This window comes from Aptenodytes forsteri, unplaced genomic scaffold, assembly GCF_000699145.1.
Source record: "Aptenodytes forsteri isolate BGI_AS27 unplaced genomic scaffold, ASM69914v1 Scaffold241, whole genome shotgun sequence".
In the NCBI taxonomy this organism is placed as follows: domain Eukaryota; kingdom Metazoa; phylum Chordata; class Aves; order Sphenisciformes; family Spheniscidae; genus Aptenodytes; species Aptenodytes forsteri.
Window position 1 is genome coordinate 7143314 of NW_008795252.1, and position 17221 is coordinate 7160534.

The window sequence follows — 17221 nt, forward strand, 5'->3', positions numbered from 1 at the left end:
CGCTCGCGGCGCGCCCGGCGCTTCGGGCGTGGGGATGTGTCTGTGCGCGGGTGTCTGCCTGCGCGTACCCGTGTGCGGGGGGGCGGTGTGTGTGTGTAAAGCAAGAAGCAAGAAAGTGTGTAAAGCAAGAGGGCATCCGTGTGCCCGTGTCAGTGTAGTTACTTATACATTAATATTATACTGCGTGTGGTTGGTTTAACGGGAGTTTGGGCTCGTTGGGTTCCTCGGGTGTGACAAATGCTTTGCAGAGAGGGAGAAAGGCCAGGCTGCCCGCGCCCGGAGCCCGCCCGGCTGCGCGGGGAGAGCCCGGCCCGCCCGCCCCGCGGAGAGCCTCGCCGAGGTAGCGCAGCGCTGCTTCCTCGGAGCTTTAAGTTGGGGCTTCAAGAAAGGAGGCAGAATTAGCCAAACAAGATAATGAAGGTTGCTCATAATGGTTTTTACTGTGGGGAAGATTAACCAGTTGCTAATAATTGTATGGTCTCTAGGCCAGACGGTCCCTTTGATAAGTTAACATGTACTCCCTTTATGCTCCTGGTAGGGGGTAAACAAATGCCTGAACAAATACAAATACACATAAACACAAATGTGGAGAATAGCAGTATATGTCTTAGATCCAGATAATAAGTGTGGGTATTGTTATTTAGATGGCGCATACTGGGACACTTATCTTTTAGTACACTCCATTTTCTAACTGAATGCAGTGCTAATCGTGGGATTGAAAGCTATTGTAATTGTGTACCCATCTAAATGCTGACAAGAATATACAATTACATTGTTTGGAATTGAGTTTAATGTTCTCTGAATTTTATTAGCATTTATATTTACTTATGCATTAAAATTCCACACAAAAAGAGGTCAAAATACAAGAGTTATAGACATAAATATCAGACCCATCCACACCCTCGCTGCCATTTTTCCTGAAAATACTGAACAAATATAAAGATTTATACATAAATATCAGACCCATCCACACCCTCGCTGCCATTTTTCCTGAAAATACTGAACAAATATATTTTATTTTATTTTATTTTTAAAGGAAGTGATAGAATCTCAAATGAGCAAATAATGGGTTTCCATTCTAAGCAATGCCTTTTCTCCCTCTGGATTTTGCAATCTTTTAAAGCTTTTTTCATACCCAACTTTTTATTATTATTTATAATGTGCGTGTTACCGGAAAATCTTTCCACAGTATGCTTACCACCACACGATGTTTAAACACACATTATAAAGTCGATGTAATTGTAAACACTCAGAGGGATATAATTACATGTAGCAGATTTAGGAGCTAATTCTTTGCCTCTCTCTCTCTCTCTTTCTTTCTCGCTCTCTCTTTACTCTGCATTTTATCAACATAATTATTTTTTGACTGCAGACTAACACCCAGAAATTGACAGGCATCCATTATAGGCAGCAACTTGTTCACCAAATTGAAAAACAATGAACTGCGGGTTTATATGTGCCCGTTGTCATACAGAATTACCGGGGCTTTGTTCCACAAGAGGAAAAAGCTAATGGTTTTGAAACAGCAGGTGACAAAGGACATTCTTTTTTTTTTCCTCCCCCCCCACCTTTTTTTTTTCCCCTCCCCTCTTATCAGTTTGTTGATGAAGTCATTACGAACTGGGGCCCAGAATAGGGTTGGCCTTACTTTTAGCAGATAGACTTTTAATGAGTTCTATTGTGGAGACAGTCATGTTGATTTGCTTACATTTTTTTTCCCCCCCTTCACTCAGAAACTCCCAGTATTGAAAAGCTACTATCAAAGGACTGGAAAGACAAGCTTCTTGCCATGGGATCAGGGAACTTTGGAGAAATAAAAGGTAACGTCCTTTCTGTGCTAAAGCAAATTGAGAATGAATATACAGGTATCACTGGCTTTATGGCACTTACTTTGCTCTTCTTCCCCACCCCTTGAAACATCGTAATTTGGGGCTTAAATGAAATGTATGCTCTCCCATCTGTGATAGTATAAATAAATGAAATGGTATATTGCCCTAAGTGAATGAACTTACGTAAAGCTTTTGTTGCATATATCGTTCTGTGTTATACGAGGACACATCCTATTGCTGGATTGGGAAAAAAAGTCAATTCACATGTCAAATACAGGCTTATGTGGTATCAGAGTGTAGCAGAGCTCAGCTTCTGAACTCTGAGGGTGATCAGAAGTCCTTGTTAATTTTTGGACAGATTTTGATGATGGAGATTTTTTTTACTTTTCTGCGTGTAGGGGGGGGAAAAAAAGAGCAAAGTTTGTGTAATGATACCTCTAGGTACCGAAATTAGCCAGTGCAGATTTTAAAAGACAGCGTACAACATCTGTGCACTAAAGCATGTTCTTTTAAAGCTGTACTCCAGAAGGAAAATGACAAAATTTGACCACTCTCCAGCAGCAGTAGCTTCTGCTTTGCCAAGATATTTCCCCATTCTATGTATGTGAGGTCATTTTAGGGAACATGTAGTTGTTTGTTTTCATGTAATTTAATATTTTTATAATTCTTCCCCAGTGATTGTGATGAGGAGCCGACTCGAAATACGTGTGTGTCAAAAATTTTAGTTTACAGAGCAGCCATTATCACTCTGAAAAGAAACAGTGACTCCGATTCTTCTCCCATTTATATCAATGTACATCTGGAGTAGCAAAATCAAAGCCAATGTTGTTTTGGAAATGTGAAAGTAGAATGAGATTAAAATTAAACCCTTCTTTTATGTTTAGAAACTAGATTTCATTTCTCACCATTTTTGTTTGTTTGTTTGCTTACTAATGTTGTCCCTGATACCGAGATCCTCATTCAGGCAGGCTCGCAAACCTCATGCCTGACAGGTTTAAGGACCTTCTGCACAAGAGGTGGGCAGTGTTCAGTAAAGAATACAACATGACGTGCTCTGAGAGGTTAATGTGTTGGTACATGTGCAAAGATAGTGTTATTTTAATTATATGTGGCTTCCAGCTTGCCACCGATAAGCCACGGGCATTAGTTTGCGCTAGTCCACTGACTTACACAAGTAGGAAAGTATGCCACTTGCTTCCCCTAGCTTCTCCCTAAGAGGCTGTAATTCAAAAATGTATATTCATTACATATGTAGAATAACTTTAAAACAGAATATAGTGCTTCGGCCCCAAATAGGCTGAGATATTATTATTATAACAGAGGGCCAAACCCTGGGTTCTTTATTCCCACTGAGCACGTTTTCTCCGTGTGTGTAAAGCAACAGGTCATAAAGAGGAAGGGTAGCGACTGGGCTTATCTGTTGAGTTCTGGTTTTTAAAAGCATATTGTTTTAGAATAACATCATCGTCTGCCATGAACTGATGAATCTTTAAGACGTTTCAGGCCCAAAGTACACAGGCGGCTTTCGTATCCACTTTTGGGTGTGTATTTCAGCAGTTCTTGCATGTTGTCTGGAGCCTCTTTAACTCTTGATATGCTGGAGCCTTTAGAAGGACTCCCAGCGATTCTCCTCTGCCTTTGGACTCGGTAAAGCTGCTCTGAAAAGTGCTGCGCACTGAGAAGGCGGTCTGTTCCCAGTCCTTATGATCTTGTTCTGTTGGAGGGCAATCTTTTTTCTCCCTTCCTCCCTTTCCCTTTCACAAGTTAAACTTGAAAGCAGCAGCAGCAGCTATATGCTAGCACGAAAGAAATTCAACAGTCCTTTCAGTCTTGCCCGGGGGGAGGATGGGGAGCAACAGCACAGCCTCAAAGAAGAGTTTTCTTTGCTTTAATTTTTGTTTTTTAGCTTCATATTTTGAACACAAGTCGAGTTATTGTTCTGTAGCTCTGTTTAAAAGCCTCACATCTGAGGCTTTTTAGTGCAACTGTGGTTCTATGGTTGGGGGCATGGTTATTAGGTGTTTGGATCAGGTTTGGCAGTAAGCTGTGAAAACAGGCACTGGTTTATTTTTCCTACTGACTGCCGTGACAGTTGCAATTATTGTCCATTGTTCCTAGGTGGCTAGAAAGGAGGGAGGATACAATAGAGCATTGCCCTCTGGGGGTAAATGAATTTGACTTACAGGTTCTTGGGGGGTCAGGCAGGCTGATTATTTAGTGCCCAGGAATGCGGTTTTCATGGCACCGCCAGCCATGAGCAGCCAACAAACAATGGCTCAGCTGTATTGCAGCTGTATTTAGTGAGGCAACATGAAAGGTGTGCAAGTTGAGCTGTTTTATACTCACGTATGCGTGTACAAACACACATATATTATGCTAGGAAATGTTTTTGTCCTTCTATAGGAACGTAGAGTTATTAAGTTTTCCAGTTGTGATTTTTTAATTAACTTCTCTCTTTATTTGGCTTGGCAGCTGCATTTTTTTTCCCCCATTTCTCTATTAGTGATATTTGGAAACCCTGCACAAGTAGTGTCTTATTATTAATACATCCTGGAATGTGGACAGCACTAGAAGCTGTACTGCCCAACTGTCTTATGCACTGAATAGTTTTTTCCATTTAACTGTTCAAAATTTCATTGTGTTTTTCATTAGATCTGGGGGAGTTTTAGTACGTCATGTGCTCAAGTCTCAGCACTAGGCTACATATTGTTAATGCCCAAGTCTGTGTTATTACTATTGAGTTTTATTCTCTGGGAGAGATTAAAAGAAAGGGAGATGAAGCGGAAGACTTTATTTTCATAATTAGTGTTGCTTCTTTTAAGTTAGAAAGCAGTAATGTTTTAGTAAAGGTAGGGGAGTTGGTGAATGGCTGGAAGTCACCAGATTCCTGTGTTTTGTATTCAGTTGTTCCTCTTACTTGCTTTGTTACTTTCGGCAGTTACTTTAAGCCCCCCTTTCTTCATCTGCATGCCTGTAAAATGGGAGAACCATCACTGAATATCTGCAGAGGTCTACCTGCAAGCTTCAAGATCACAGTTAGAAGGATCTATATATGTCCAGTTACTAACGGAAAAGGAAATTTACTATTTCATTCCAGGGCTTGATTGAAAGGTACTACAAGGGAATACTCCTAAAATGGGGCAAAATCTAGAACCTGTCATATCTGTAGAAATTTTAACTCAAATGCCTCTGTTTAGAGAGGTACTGTGGGGCTAAATAAATAATACAAGTTTGGCACTGGAGATTTCTTAAGAAATTTTGTTTTCAGATCCATGGAATTTTTACTCTGTTCAAAACAAGTGAGTCTATAGTAAAACCCACAAAACATGCCGTTAAATGGAAATATTTTAAAATAAAGCTGTAAAACTATACATTGAATTGGTTAAAGCCTGTTCAAACTTACTTATATCCATCATATTCAAGAACAGGGCTCAAAAGGCCTCTGGATTATTCGTGGATAATGCAGTTTATTGGATTCAGTGGAGCAGAGAGAACTTCGGGTCTCAAACCGACCATCTACAGGAAGGAGACTAATACCCCTTTCTGCTTTCAGCGTAGCCGCCTGATACCTGTGCATTGCAGGGTGAAAGTGGTTGCTTTCCTCCAAAGCAACGTTACTGACTGCAGCAGATGCAGCATGTGGGGTGGACCGTTGATAGGAAAAGGTATAAGAAGTTTATTTCCCCACTCTTCAATGTCAGTGGCCATCCCTATACTTAGAAAATTAAGGTGAAACTTCTGTTTGACTGGTGTTGGGCCTCCTCTGAGCAGACTGAACTGAGCAGGGAACGGCGTTGGCCCCCCAGGTGGCCAGGTGCATCGTGAGGTGCACAGTCTTGCTAGCGCTCATGTGAGTGAGGAAGCTTTAGCCATGATGAGAACTCTTTTTAAAACTTCCCGGGTGTACACAAAGCCTTTCTGCTAATCTTGTCCATCTCTTGCTTATCGAGAGTTGTCAAGAAACAATAGTACATATTTTATATGTTCCCCACTTAGGGAGTTTTGAATAGGTGTGTGGAACAAAAGGCTAAACTGACTTTTGTTTCTAGTCTTTCTGAGTTGGTTTTCTGTTGAAGTGAAGGCATTGTTAACAGCGATTGCGCCTGAGTCTCTCAAGAAAGACCGGGCAAGCCTGAACCTGATATTTTTTTGTTGTTTGAAAATCCTTCTCTATTGTACAGGTTAGTTCCTAAACAACTCAGGTGAAGCGTTTTCTGCACTCACTGTGAAAGGGATCATCATTAGGGTAAAATCAGCTCTTTGTTGTAGCCACTTAAATCTAGATGACTCCAAAGACTGTACTGGAGTAACCACAGATTTGTGGGTGTAATTGAAAGCGAGATTAGCCTACCAGTCCTAATCTTTAATGCATAATAACACAGACATTTGTTTTGAGTGAGGAACTGGGTTCCAAGTTACGTGAAGTATCAGTGCAGGTATTATATCAAGCTGTGTTTGATGTGTGATAGAGCTGTGTTTGCTGAAGACTGTAATCTTGCTTACACGTTCAGAAGATGGGGCATGAGAGAGTAGGCAGTGAACGGTCTTACGACTGCCAATAATGGATAAAGAGAAATAATCCATTCAGTGATACTATAGCTCATCAGAGCCCATGAATTAAAGACATATGTTATGTAGATTCAATGTATGGATTAAAACGGATAATCTGGTAGGTGACACACAGAATCTTGAGATAAGTGGGCAATGCAGATTCGGTATATGGATTGTGACGGATAATTCCATTTAAGTAATGCTGGACAAGTTGAAGACACGTAAGCTTCGGGTAGTGCTCAGGTTATGTGCAGTAATCCAGTGAGTGACACTTTGGATCGCATAATCTGTAAACTGAAGACAAGGAAGCTGGGGATTCTGCATTTAGATGTGGACAGGAAGAAGGAGGGGGAAGCGGAGAGAGATTATTCATGGGGAATACACTGGGTTTAAACCTTTGACTAATAAAGCACAGATCCCCAGGAGATGTATGAAAGCTGCACACTTTCTTAAGAGCTGTGTGAATTTTGCATTTGCAAATTAATGGTTGAAAAATGTTTGCAGACTTGTGTCAGATGTGGACGTTTTGCATTATTTTTTGTGGATAGTATTGTATTTGGAGTGGGGAGAGAAGGAGGGTGAGAGAGTCATAAGTGAAGGAGGTAAGATATGTCTGGTTGTCGGCTTTTAACTGTGATAAATTCAATATTTATTGCAACCTACTCAGTATCTTCTTCTCTGTGTTTATTTTTTGGGGGTGTTTAATAGTAGCAAATTGCCGAGAGTGAGCTTTAGTCCTTTGTTAATATTTCAGAAGTGCTGGGGGGGGGAACCTGCCCAGTGGCACACAGGGGAACCTAAGTTTTGAGAGGAAATTTGGCAGCTGCCTAAATAGTGGAGGTTGATCACAATGCAATACGATACTCTCAGGCTGCAGAGAAGTAGACAGTGCCAACTGAGCCACACCAACGCAGAACTTCTTTCAGGCCAAATGAAAGCCTGAAATGGAGATTGTGACTGGATGGAGCTGCTCCTATTTGACCCTAGACCGGGAGGTTAGTTGAGAGTGGTATCTGTGGAAGGAGGGTTGGAGGAATCTTTTTTAAAGCATCTAAAATGCAAAAAAGGTGAATTTGTGACAAAGCACCAAATTCGGGCTGTTCCAGATTCATTTTTTTTAATGTAAAGATACTTAATTTGATCAGAAAAATTCAGGTTCTATTTAAATCAAATAGAATTTTTATTTTTAAGAAGTGATTGTTAATAGAGAAAATATAATAAAACTGAATTAATTGAAATAGCAAATGCCAATGGCTTTATTTTGTTTGAACATATGGAGGCCAAACCACTATATTTAAAAATCGTCCGGAGGGTTGGACGAGAAAAGGGACCTATACCAGTTCTTCTTTGTACTAAAATCACCTGAAAGATGTGCTGATAGAGATGAATGTTGCTGAGCTACAATTACCAATTTGTCAAAACAAAGCAAGTATACATACACATACATATTTTTTACTGTTTTCCCTGCTGCTGCATAAAATTCCAGCAGCAAATGCTGTTTCTCTAGCCTAGTTCTAGCTTGTTGTCTAGACAGTAAAACAGTGAATAACCTCTGAGAAATAGTCTCAATACAAATGTTGTCTATTCCTTTTGTAACCTTGATAATAAGTTACTAATCTGGTTGAATACCAAGCTTTGTTTGCAGTCTACTGTACCAAAACTTCTGACAGCAAATAAAGAATACTCACTGACAACTTCTTTCCAGCGTTGCGAAATAGTAATGCGCTGGTCTGTTATAGAGCAGGCAGCTAAGTTTTTGTCCCCACAGAATATTAATTCTTGAGGGTAGTAAAGGCAAAAGATGGTAATTGTTCATAATTTGCTTTTATTCATTCTGCAAAGTCTGCCACTGAAACCTAAAAGATTAAGACTGTCCTTATGCTGCAATAAATAACTTCCTTCTAGCTTGCTGTTCTAAAAAGGACTTTTATTTGTCAAAGAGAGAAGATTCATTACATAAATCTGTAGGTACAGACAAATTAGTATGAATTCTGGGCTACTTCTTTCCTTGTTTCTTTTTTTGGTGGCTGCGGCTTGCTGAATAAAAAGCAGTCAGAAAGTTTTCTTTTATTATGCTGACTTCCCATATCAATCAGATGAAGTAATTTAATTTAGCAAGGCAGGTAGTTGTAAGTGATGGCAGTCATTGTGTAGTGAAGCTAGCTTAAATGCCTAATGGAAAATGCCAGTTTTTAGATGTTTATGTCCTGGCAGCTCCAAGATTTACCGGCCTGAAAAGCTATGTGCAAGTCCGTAATAAAACACTCTCTGAAGTATCGATTAAGGAAGCATCAAGGGAGTTTGCACACGTGCACAAGCTCATACCCACATCCACCCACAAATACATACCAGCAAGTACATAATTTAAAGTATATACTCATTGCTTGGTCATAAACATTTTATATTTCTGTTCAAAGACAGAGGAAAGAAAAGTTTAAATTCTGAACTTACCTCAGCCAGTTAGATCTGTTTATCAGACTACGTTTCCTGAAGGCACGTAACATCAGCTCCCCATTGCCTCACATATACAACTTTGGGTGACGTCAGCAGCACGGCCGTCTGTGCAGCAAGGGGAGAATACTCCTCTTTAAAATCATTATCAGGTTTTAAACAGACTTTTTTAGGGGGAGCGTGACAAAGATTAGTTTGCTTTTAAGTAGAAGACGACTAGGTGGCCTCTCTATTTTACTTTCCCGATTTCCTTACTGAGCAGAGTAATACTGGGTTTGGATTTCTGATGCGACAGAGCAGAATTAAAACTGGGGTGGGGGAAGAAAAGTAGTCGACAATGGGATGAGAATGAAGTTCTCAAAAAAGATACTGGAATAAAACTCCCAAGGAAAGATACTTATTTTATGGACTGCTGATATTTTTATTTATTCTTTGGATATAATAATGTTATTGCTAGTAGGAGTTTAATTCTTCTGAGAACAGCTTAGTTAATAGGCTGTTCAGTTTGAAGAACCTCCTTCTTGGCTCGTTTTCATTTTTCTATCGAAACTGTTACGTCCCTAGCTTAAAAATCACATTGAAAAAACACATCACTGCAGGAAACGCATGGACGTGGCTCAGTTTTTAGCTGGTGTATGGGTTGTAGTTACGTCCTCATCACACTGTTGTGAGAGCAAAGTTACACAGAAACTGTGTTGTAGCATGGTTCTGTTGTTTCGTTTGTTGGAGGGCGTCAGTAATTGCTTCATTCGTAGGGTCCCTTTAGCTAGAACCCTACCTGGTATCGAACCAGGTCAAGTAAAGATTTAATTATTTCTATAACATGTATCCCTGTTAAAGTCAATGGGGAAATTCTCAGCCTTGCTGATACAGTTCTGCTGGTGACTTTAGCAAGGCCAGCAATAAAAGGGCGTACAGCGCATAAAGTTAAGAATGACTTTAGGCAAGTTTCTAAAAACTTCACGCCTCAGTTTTCTCCTATATAAATAAGTAATGCATACAACTACCTTTCTACCTGCTCACAGCCTTTAAAAAGATCAATTATGCTTTGAAATTAAAAAATGCTCTATACTGCATGCTCTAATTATTATTATACGTCTTAACTTTATTTGAATACAGAGTACTTCAAAATATTCTTATTTCCATTTAATCTATCCCCACCCCCCCCCCCGCAAAGCTTCGTAGATACAGGAGGATTTTTTTTTTCTTTTGTAACCATAGTTAATGATATGAGAGTAATACAATATGATTGTGTTGTCTTCCAGGCTTTGTATACGCACATCATTTTCTTTGATTTTTCTTTGAAAGACAGATGCTGACAGTTCAAAAGCTATTTACGTAATTACTTTGATAGTAAACTGACTCGGGGGATAAATTTCACTGTCTGTATGGGTGTGCGTGAGTGTGCACGCGAGCACCCCTGATTGATAACATTCCTAGCAGTTTAATTGAGACATGTCAGAGGGATTGAGGAGAGCCTTGCCACGTCTCTGCCCCTTGCAGATACGCCGGGTGCTGCGCGGCTGCGAGCAGATCCGTAGGCTGGCTGCAAGCAAACATTCTCATCGCTTGAGCATTCACAGCAAAAGCTTAAAATGCCTGTTAAAGAAAATATTGGCTTTCCTAATTTCTCATTTACATTCTCATTCTGTCTAATAAATTATAATAAAGTATTTACTGTTTTGATCGCAAAAGCGGTTTCTCTGCCTTTTTTTTTGCTTTGGTTCTGTTTTGGGTGGATATGCCAAGGTTTCTCCTGTTCATTTTCTCACTTTAAGTGTGTCATTTGGTCATATTGGTGTCTTCATTCTAATGTTTATTAAAATGTTACTGTCACTGCCAGTCTGAGACTGTGAATCAGAACTAAGAATGTGTAATAGTTTATTTCACATTTGAGTAAATTTCTTTTACTACTTAAACACTATTATGGATAGTGTTGATCTGAGATGAAGTTTAGGTTTGGCGATACAGAATGCCACTAATTTGAGTCGTCTTTTATTGCCATCTGCTGTGGGTGTTGCATCCACAAACATGTTTTTTTTTTCTTTCCGAATCTCTTTTTGTGCTGATAGAGAATAAGCTGACGCATCTGGAAAGCATCTCTTCTTGGGCCATTCACTGTATCAACCCGTAGCGTATACTGCTCTCTTGCCTGAGTTGTTTTGATAAGTTGTGAAAAATCCACATTTTGCCATTGCAGTAATAGAGTACAGAGAGAACAGTATGAGCACCTACAGCAATCTCCTGAAAGGCAGGTGGTCTGGTGGTTAAAAGCTTTGTTAAACATAAAATGTGCAGTATCTATTTGTTGTGGATCTGACGGTAATTAAGAGTAATTTTTGAGGCAGTCATTGATGTAAGCCACTCTCCTTTTACTCCTCACTCAATACCTGTGTGAAGTAGGTCTAGCTTTCTGTCAAGTTGTACACTGCAATAATGGGCACTTGTTTTCTCTCCCAGCCACGCTGCATGGCTAGAGTGAAAGCACTGCAACCGTACGCATACTGTGTGTAGAGCACAGGCCAGCTCCAGAACCATTCCCAACTCTATACTACCTGGAGCAGCTCTAAGTAAGTTTAATAACGAAGCGGCTGAAGGTAGCTGCTGGGGCTGGTGACTTATCCTCACTGAGGTTTGCACCGCCTCCCAAGTCCTAGCAGTGTTAGCAGCCACGGGGATGGTTCATTAATTCCCGAGTAGCATAATTTAAGCAACTGTCTTTATGTGGTTGGTGCTGTACTTACTTAAAATACTGACAAAAATACGTTTTGCCCTGTAAGCTACAGAATTCTTAAAATGGAAATCCCTTAGCTGCCAAGACACTTCACACGATGATAAAGGTTTAGATCTCATGCGGGTTAACAGAGAGAAAATAGTGACGATAGGACAGAAGTCCACCATCCTTGCCTACCCACAATCTACAGCATCTAGAAAGGGATACAAAAATGGCAACTGGTGCTCTAACTCTGTAGTGTGTTTTAATACACCGGAAAAAATTCCTATCACTGAGTGTACTTACCTAGTGACCAAGCTGTTGCCCTCAGCTCACCATTAAATAATAACGTCAAGTATCGTTTGGCCTTCATTTGTGATGCAAACTAAGTAATTTATGAATGGCAACTGTGAAATGGCAGTTTCATTGGCTGTTTCCACAAAAGAAATTACAGAAAAGGTGTGCTAGGTAATAAGGGTAACATAAAAAATACCAAACTTAAACTAAATGCAAACACTTCACATTATGATCAAGACAGTCTGATTCAAGTACTTTTCTTCTTTTTAATTTTCACATTTTTATAAGCCACCAGTTGTCTGCAAGAAACCTCAAAACTATCTGTGATTCATCGTCAGTGGGGCTTATACAGATGTGTGGGTATGGCAAGGGAAATCTACCCCAAAACTCACCATCTCCCAGTAGACCCACACATCTGATCTCTCTTGCCTCTGGTTTTGTGCAGGTCACTTGAGAGTATGGCTATCCGAGTACTTATTTTGCAAGGAATGATACCTTAAAGAATTGAAATTATAATTAAGTATTATTGAAGTTATTGGAAGGACGGGCTAATCACGTGAAAATAAAGTACCTACTAAGCCATGTTTTCCAGAAAGTATTCTCCAACAAATGATTTTTTTTTTTTTAACGTTGACAGTGATGAATTCTCCCTTTCGGTTTATTAGCAAACTGAAATTGCTCAAGAAATATAATGCAAGAAGGCTGCCTTTTGTCAGGCTACTTCCACTCCAGTTTTATAAGCCAAAGGAATTATGCATTGTACTTACTGAGTTAGTACATAAAGCACCCACTTCGGGCATCTCAAAGTTTTTTTAAAACCTGAGTAACAGTGAAGAGACCGAGTTTGGTGGATTTGTCCCCAGCTGCACGGCCACAGTGTGCCTGCAACTCCGGCGTCCGCACCGGCATTTCATTGCTCTGACCGCTTGCTCTTAGTTCATCCAGGCTTTCCTCTCATTCCTGCAATTCAAATAAAGCTGTTGTTTTCCTGGGGAGGAAGTTTTTTGCTCCTCTCTAGGTAAATCAGATTAAAGAAGAAACTGCAGTAGGTGGATGGCCCCGCAATTGTGCAGTTGTTTCGTGTCGCAGTCAGGGCAGTGGCACGTGGCGTGTTCTGCTCTCTCTCGGGAAGCACAGCCTGAGCTTTGCAGCACAGGGCTGGATATCAGCATTTCTTTTTCTGCTGCTGTCGGTAACTAGCTCTGTGATCCCTCTGTCTGTCAGTTTACACATATGGAAACAGTTTTCCACCTTTCAAAGGTGTGGTGGGGATTAATTTAACTTTACAAAGTGCTTTTTGATTCCCAACTGAAAGCTACTGTAGGAGCTCAAAATACACTGATGAACCAGTACTGGCTGAAGATCTTTGATGTGTGTCAGTGTATTTGTCGAACAGTTTATTTGACAGTGATTTCTTTTTCCTTGCCCTAACTTTAGGACTAAGCCAATCTTTCTCTCTCTAGGTCCTTCTCCCTCTCTCTCTTGTGCACACCCACCCTCAGTAAAAGTTTGGAATAAAATATCTGCTGGATAAATAAATAAATAAAATATTTGGTTTTCAGATGTTTCAGTGTGCCCAGTGTGTTACACTGCCAGTATCAGTATACAGATAGTCTTCATTAGATGAGCATTACAGTAAACCGACATGCTGGCTGCGGACAGGACAAGGAAGGGGCTGCCTTCTAGAATAATTCTTCTATGCCACTTGGAAACACTGCACCTTTTTTCCTAGGGAAAAAGAAATGAAGGATGGAAGAGGGGCAATAGAAATTTCTGATTAATTGTATGGCCAGGTGGCAAATGCACTACTTGTAGCAGTTCTCCGTCTCCAATGTTTGAAATAAAAACCCTAAGTTAAAAGTGTTTTCTTCAGCAGTGTTAGTATTTTAGCGTTGGCTTCCATTCTTTCTCACAGCTTTTAACAGAACAGGTTTAAAGTCCTATGGTTTCTGTTTCAGTGTGTTTCTCTAGTTTCCAGCTTGTACCACAGGTTTTTTGGAGACTATATCTGAGAATATTCTGCTGTAGTTCTTTGTTATACGATGAGAATATTTTCACATAAATCTCTAGCTTCTTCATAAAAAGTTAATCAAGTTACAATTTCCTTTATATGAAAATGTTGATTCTTTGTGTTTTCCCACTTGTATATGGCTGTCTACAAATGCATTTAAGGGCTTAGACTTGGCTGACGTAGCAAATGGGATGCTGCTTGGGAGTGCAAGGTTGAAATTAAGTGAATGTAAACTAAACTAACTATTGAGCAAAGAGCCCTAACAGTGACACCTCTGAGGCTGTGGTACAATCTTCCAAAGAAAGCAGTAGATGATTCACCATTTCAGACATTTCAATCCAATCTAGAAAGCTGTAGTAAATATATTGTAGGGAACATTCCTGCACTGTCAGGGGGGTAGACTAAATGAGCTATTACCAGTAGCTCTTTTCCATGTCTGACTGATAGTTGGCTAGGAACATGTTTAGTATAGTCGCCAATTTTTCTTCTTTTTTTTTTCACTTGGAGAGCACTGGTGACATTGGCAGAAGAACGCTTCCTGTGTTTGAGAAAGGTTTGTGTGGCAGGGTTGTCCCAAAAGCAGGCTATTTTCAGAGGAGGCAGAGACGCTGATAGCCTTAGTCCTTTCCTAAAGCTTTTTTGAGAAAGGGTTTCATAGGATCTGACTCATGTGAGAGGGTGTGGTGGTATTGCAGATATCTGTGGATTAGCTGCTACACATATTTTCTGGTCTTTTAAATTCAAAGTCAAATGATACCGGATATACTAATAGTGCCATTTTTTGTTTTAGTGTATGATTCATAGCTTTTGATTTTTCCTGGATTTTTTTCTTCCCTTCCCTTATAACCACTGTCCTTCTGGGTAGAAGGAGAATTTTTACAGAATGATTATGAGGGCGAGGTAGTCAGTTCCTCTGTCTGCGTCTGCTGAACTGTCCTATAAAAAACATCTAATGACAGTACAAATGAGAGAGACGGTGAGTTGCATTTAACTTAGTTTTTCCGATATGTTTATGCAAGACTTTTTCCTTTAAAAATACTCATCAGTAGCAGCAACAGCGATAGTAGTTATTGACAATTTAAATACTATATAATTTCATCCTAATCAGGGCAGCTGTAGGTGATACAACAGGTAGCGTCCTGACAGCTGTTGTGTGCTGTGCTAGTAACAGTGAGAAGGCTGGGCGTGGGGAGCTAGAGAGGTATCCAGCACCCAGGAGACTTCTCTGCTTCCCCTTGATTATAGAGGCATCTTAAGACACACCTTACAGTTTCTGTAAGTGTCAAAGCATTGATGTGTCTTTGTCCTAAGTTTCTGACAAAAATGTAATTGTCTTTCAAAACTGGAAGTGTTGATTTTGATCCCCACAAAATGTAAACAATGTTTAAAATTTGAAACTCTTTCAAAACAGGCAGTGTTTTTCCCCTTATTAATCTGATAAAAAGGCAATGAAAAATAGATGAAAGGGCAAGGAAACATTGAAGGGGGACACCAGATCAAAGCCTGTGTACAGAATTATCCTCCATGGCTCATTTTGCTGTAGAGGGACAGGTCTTAATGTGCAGTATGTTGCAATTTGCTGCTGCTCTTTGGTTCTACTAAAACTTTGCTTACAGTGAAGCTGCAAAATAAAAACCTGGCTAGCTCTAAATTTCCTCTCTTCTCTTTACCTTTTTTTTTTTTCACCATATGATGCCCAGGGACTCCAGAAAGCCTTGCTGAGAAAGAAAGGCAGCTCATGGGTATGATCAATCAGCTGACCAGTTTGCGAGAACAGCTGCTAGCAGCTCATGATGAACAGAAGAAACTGGCTGCATCACAGATCGAGAAACAACGCCAACAAATGGAGCTGGCTAAGCAGCAACAAGAACAGGTGAGTGATTATTATAGTGGCTTTCAGTTTAAATAATTTTCTAGGAGGATTTTCCAGTAGCTTATCTTTTAGGGTTGATACTTCTTAAGTTTGCTTTCCACCCAGAATTTTTTTTCCATTTGTTTCCTTAGGTGAAGAAGTTTAAACAAAAACGTGTTGGAAGAATGCTTTAATTTGCAATATATAAAATGGTGCTCTTTGTCTTTTAAAGATACACTTTCCAGTTTGGAGGTATTCTCTTCCAATAGTGTTTTTTCTAAAAATAAGTGTAAATAAGTGTACAAATTCAGCCCTCCTGAATAATCTTCCAATGCTGCTTGAATTGAGTGATGCTGAATGGGTATAAAAGGAACAAAATGTGGCATTTGGATTGTAATATGACAAATGAAAGGCTTGGTTTTGCCAACTGTGCAAAAAAGTGGGGGAGAAGAATATGAAGTCATTGAACAAGTGTGACTTTTTTTCTTCTACGCTTGAGAGGCTTGATTTTCAGCTCTTGCAAATATGCCCTCCACTGAAAATGCAAACATGTTTTCACATATGAACAGTTCCAACGTGCACACATGGACACATGATATTTTATGCAAGAACACAACTTTTCTAACATACTTGCACTGTGCAAGTTTTAACAGAAATGAATGTCCATTTTTGTACCTGAACATGAGCAGGGAATACTTAGACATCTGGTTCAAAATTTTGTCAGGAGTCCATCCTGATACCTCTTATGTGAAAGCGCTTTGGTCTGCCTGACCATCTATTTCAGCTTGTAATGAAATTTGAGTTTATATCATAGAATTGCAGCTATGTGAATTTTATGAAACTCACAAAATTCTTTGAAATCTGTCACAGGTGTCATACTTCAATGTTTGTATTGTACCAAGCAAGTCTTAAGATTGTAAACCACTGCGGACATCTTCAGACATTTTAGCCTTGGTTTTCCTTATTTTTGATTATTTAAAAACCTTATCTTATATACTCTGTATTTTGGCCTCACACCTGAAATCCCACACAGGGAGAACAGAAGTGACTTACCTATTAAAGTAGAGAATTTGTATCACACTGTTGTTTACATGGAGAAGGTAGATGAAGGTGTGAAGGTGGAATTGGCAAGATTCTTCCACGAGGAGACATCCTGCAGGAGGTATTTCCTTTGCCCTACCTTTTAAAGTCACTACTGCTACAGGATGGCTGAACAATCTGAAAGTGAAAAAGAAAATGGAGAGAATGGAAAAAGGCAGTAAGAAATGCTGCAGGATTATTATAAGGATAAAAAGGATTTCTTTTAATTTAAGAAATTGTGTATAATTCTGTTATATAGAAATTAAAATAACCAAACTTTCAAAAAAATGTATTGCTAAAAATTATTTCGGTTGCTTAAAGAGAGGCCCTAGAAAGAAAACATTTAATCTTTTAGATGTGGAGTTAACTATGAGTGAGTGTTTCTTATGCTAATAGTTTAACAATAGAAATGAAAGAAAATACCTGAGGGGAAGAAT

The 17221-nt window shown here is 39.6% G+C and overlaps 1 protein-coding gene across 1 annotated transcript in view; it reads left to right on the forward strand.

Moving 5' to 3' along the window:
• SOX5 (SRY-box 5) overlaps nucleotides 1-17221 on the forward strand; it is a 261446-nt gene that overhangs the window by 95690 nt on the left and 148535 nt on the right. Inside the window, exons 3-4 of the mRNA XM_019471987.1 lie at nucleotides 1734-1820; nucleotides 15553-15725. Of these exons, the coding sequence (XP_019327532.1) occupies nucleotides 1734-1820; nucleotides 15553-15725 (260 nt within the window). The remainder of the gene's footprint in view (nucleotides 1-1733; nucleotides 1821-15552; nucleotides 15726-17221) is intronic.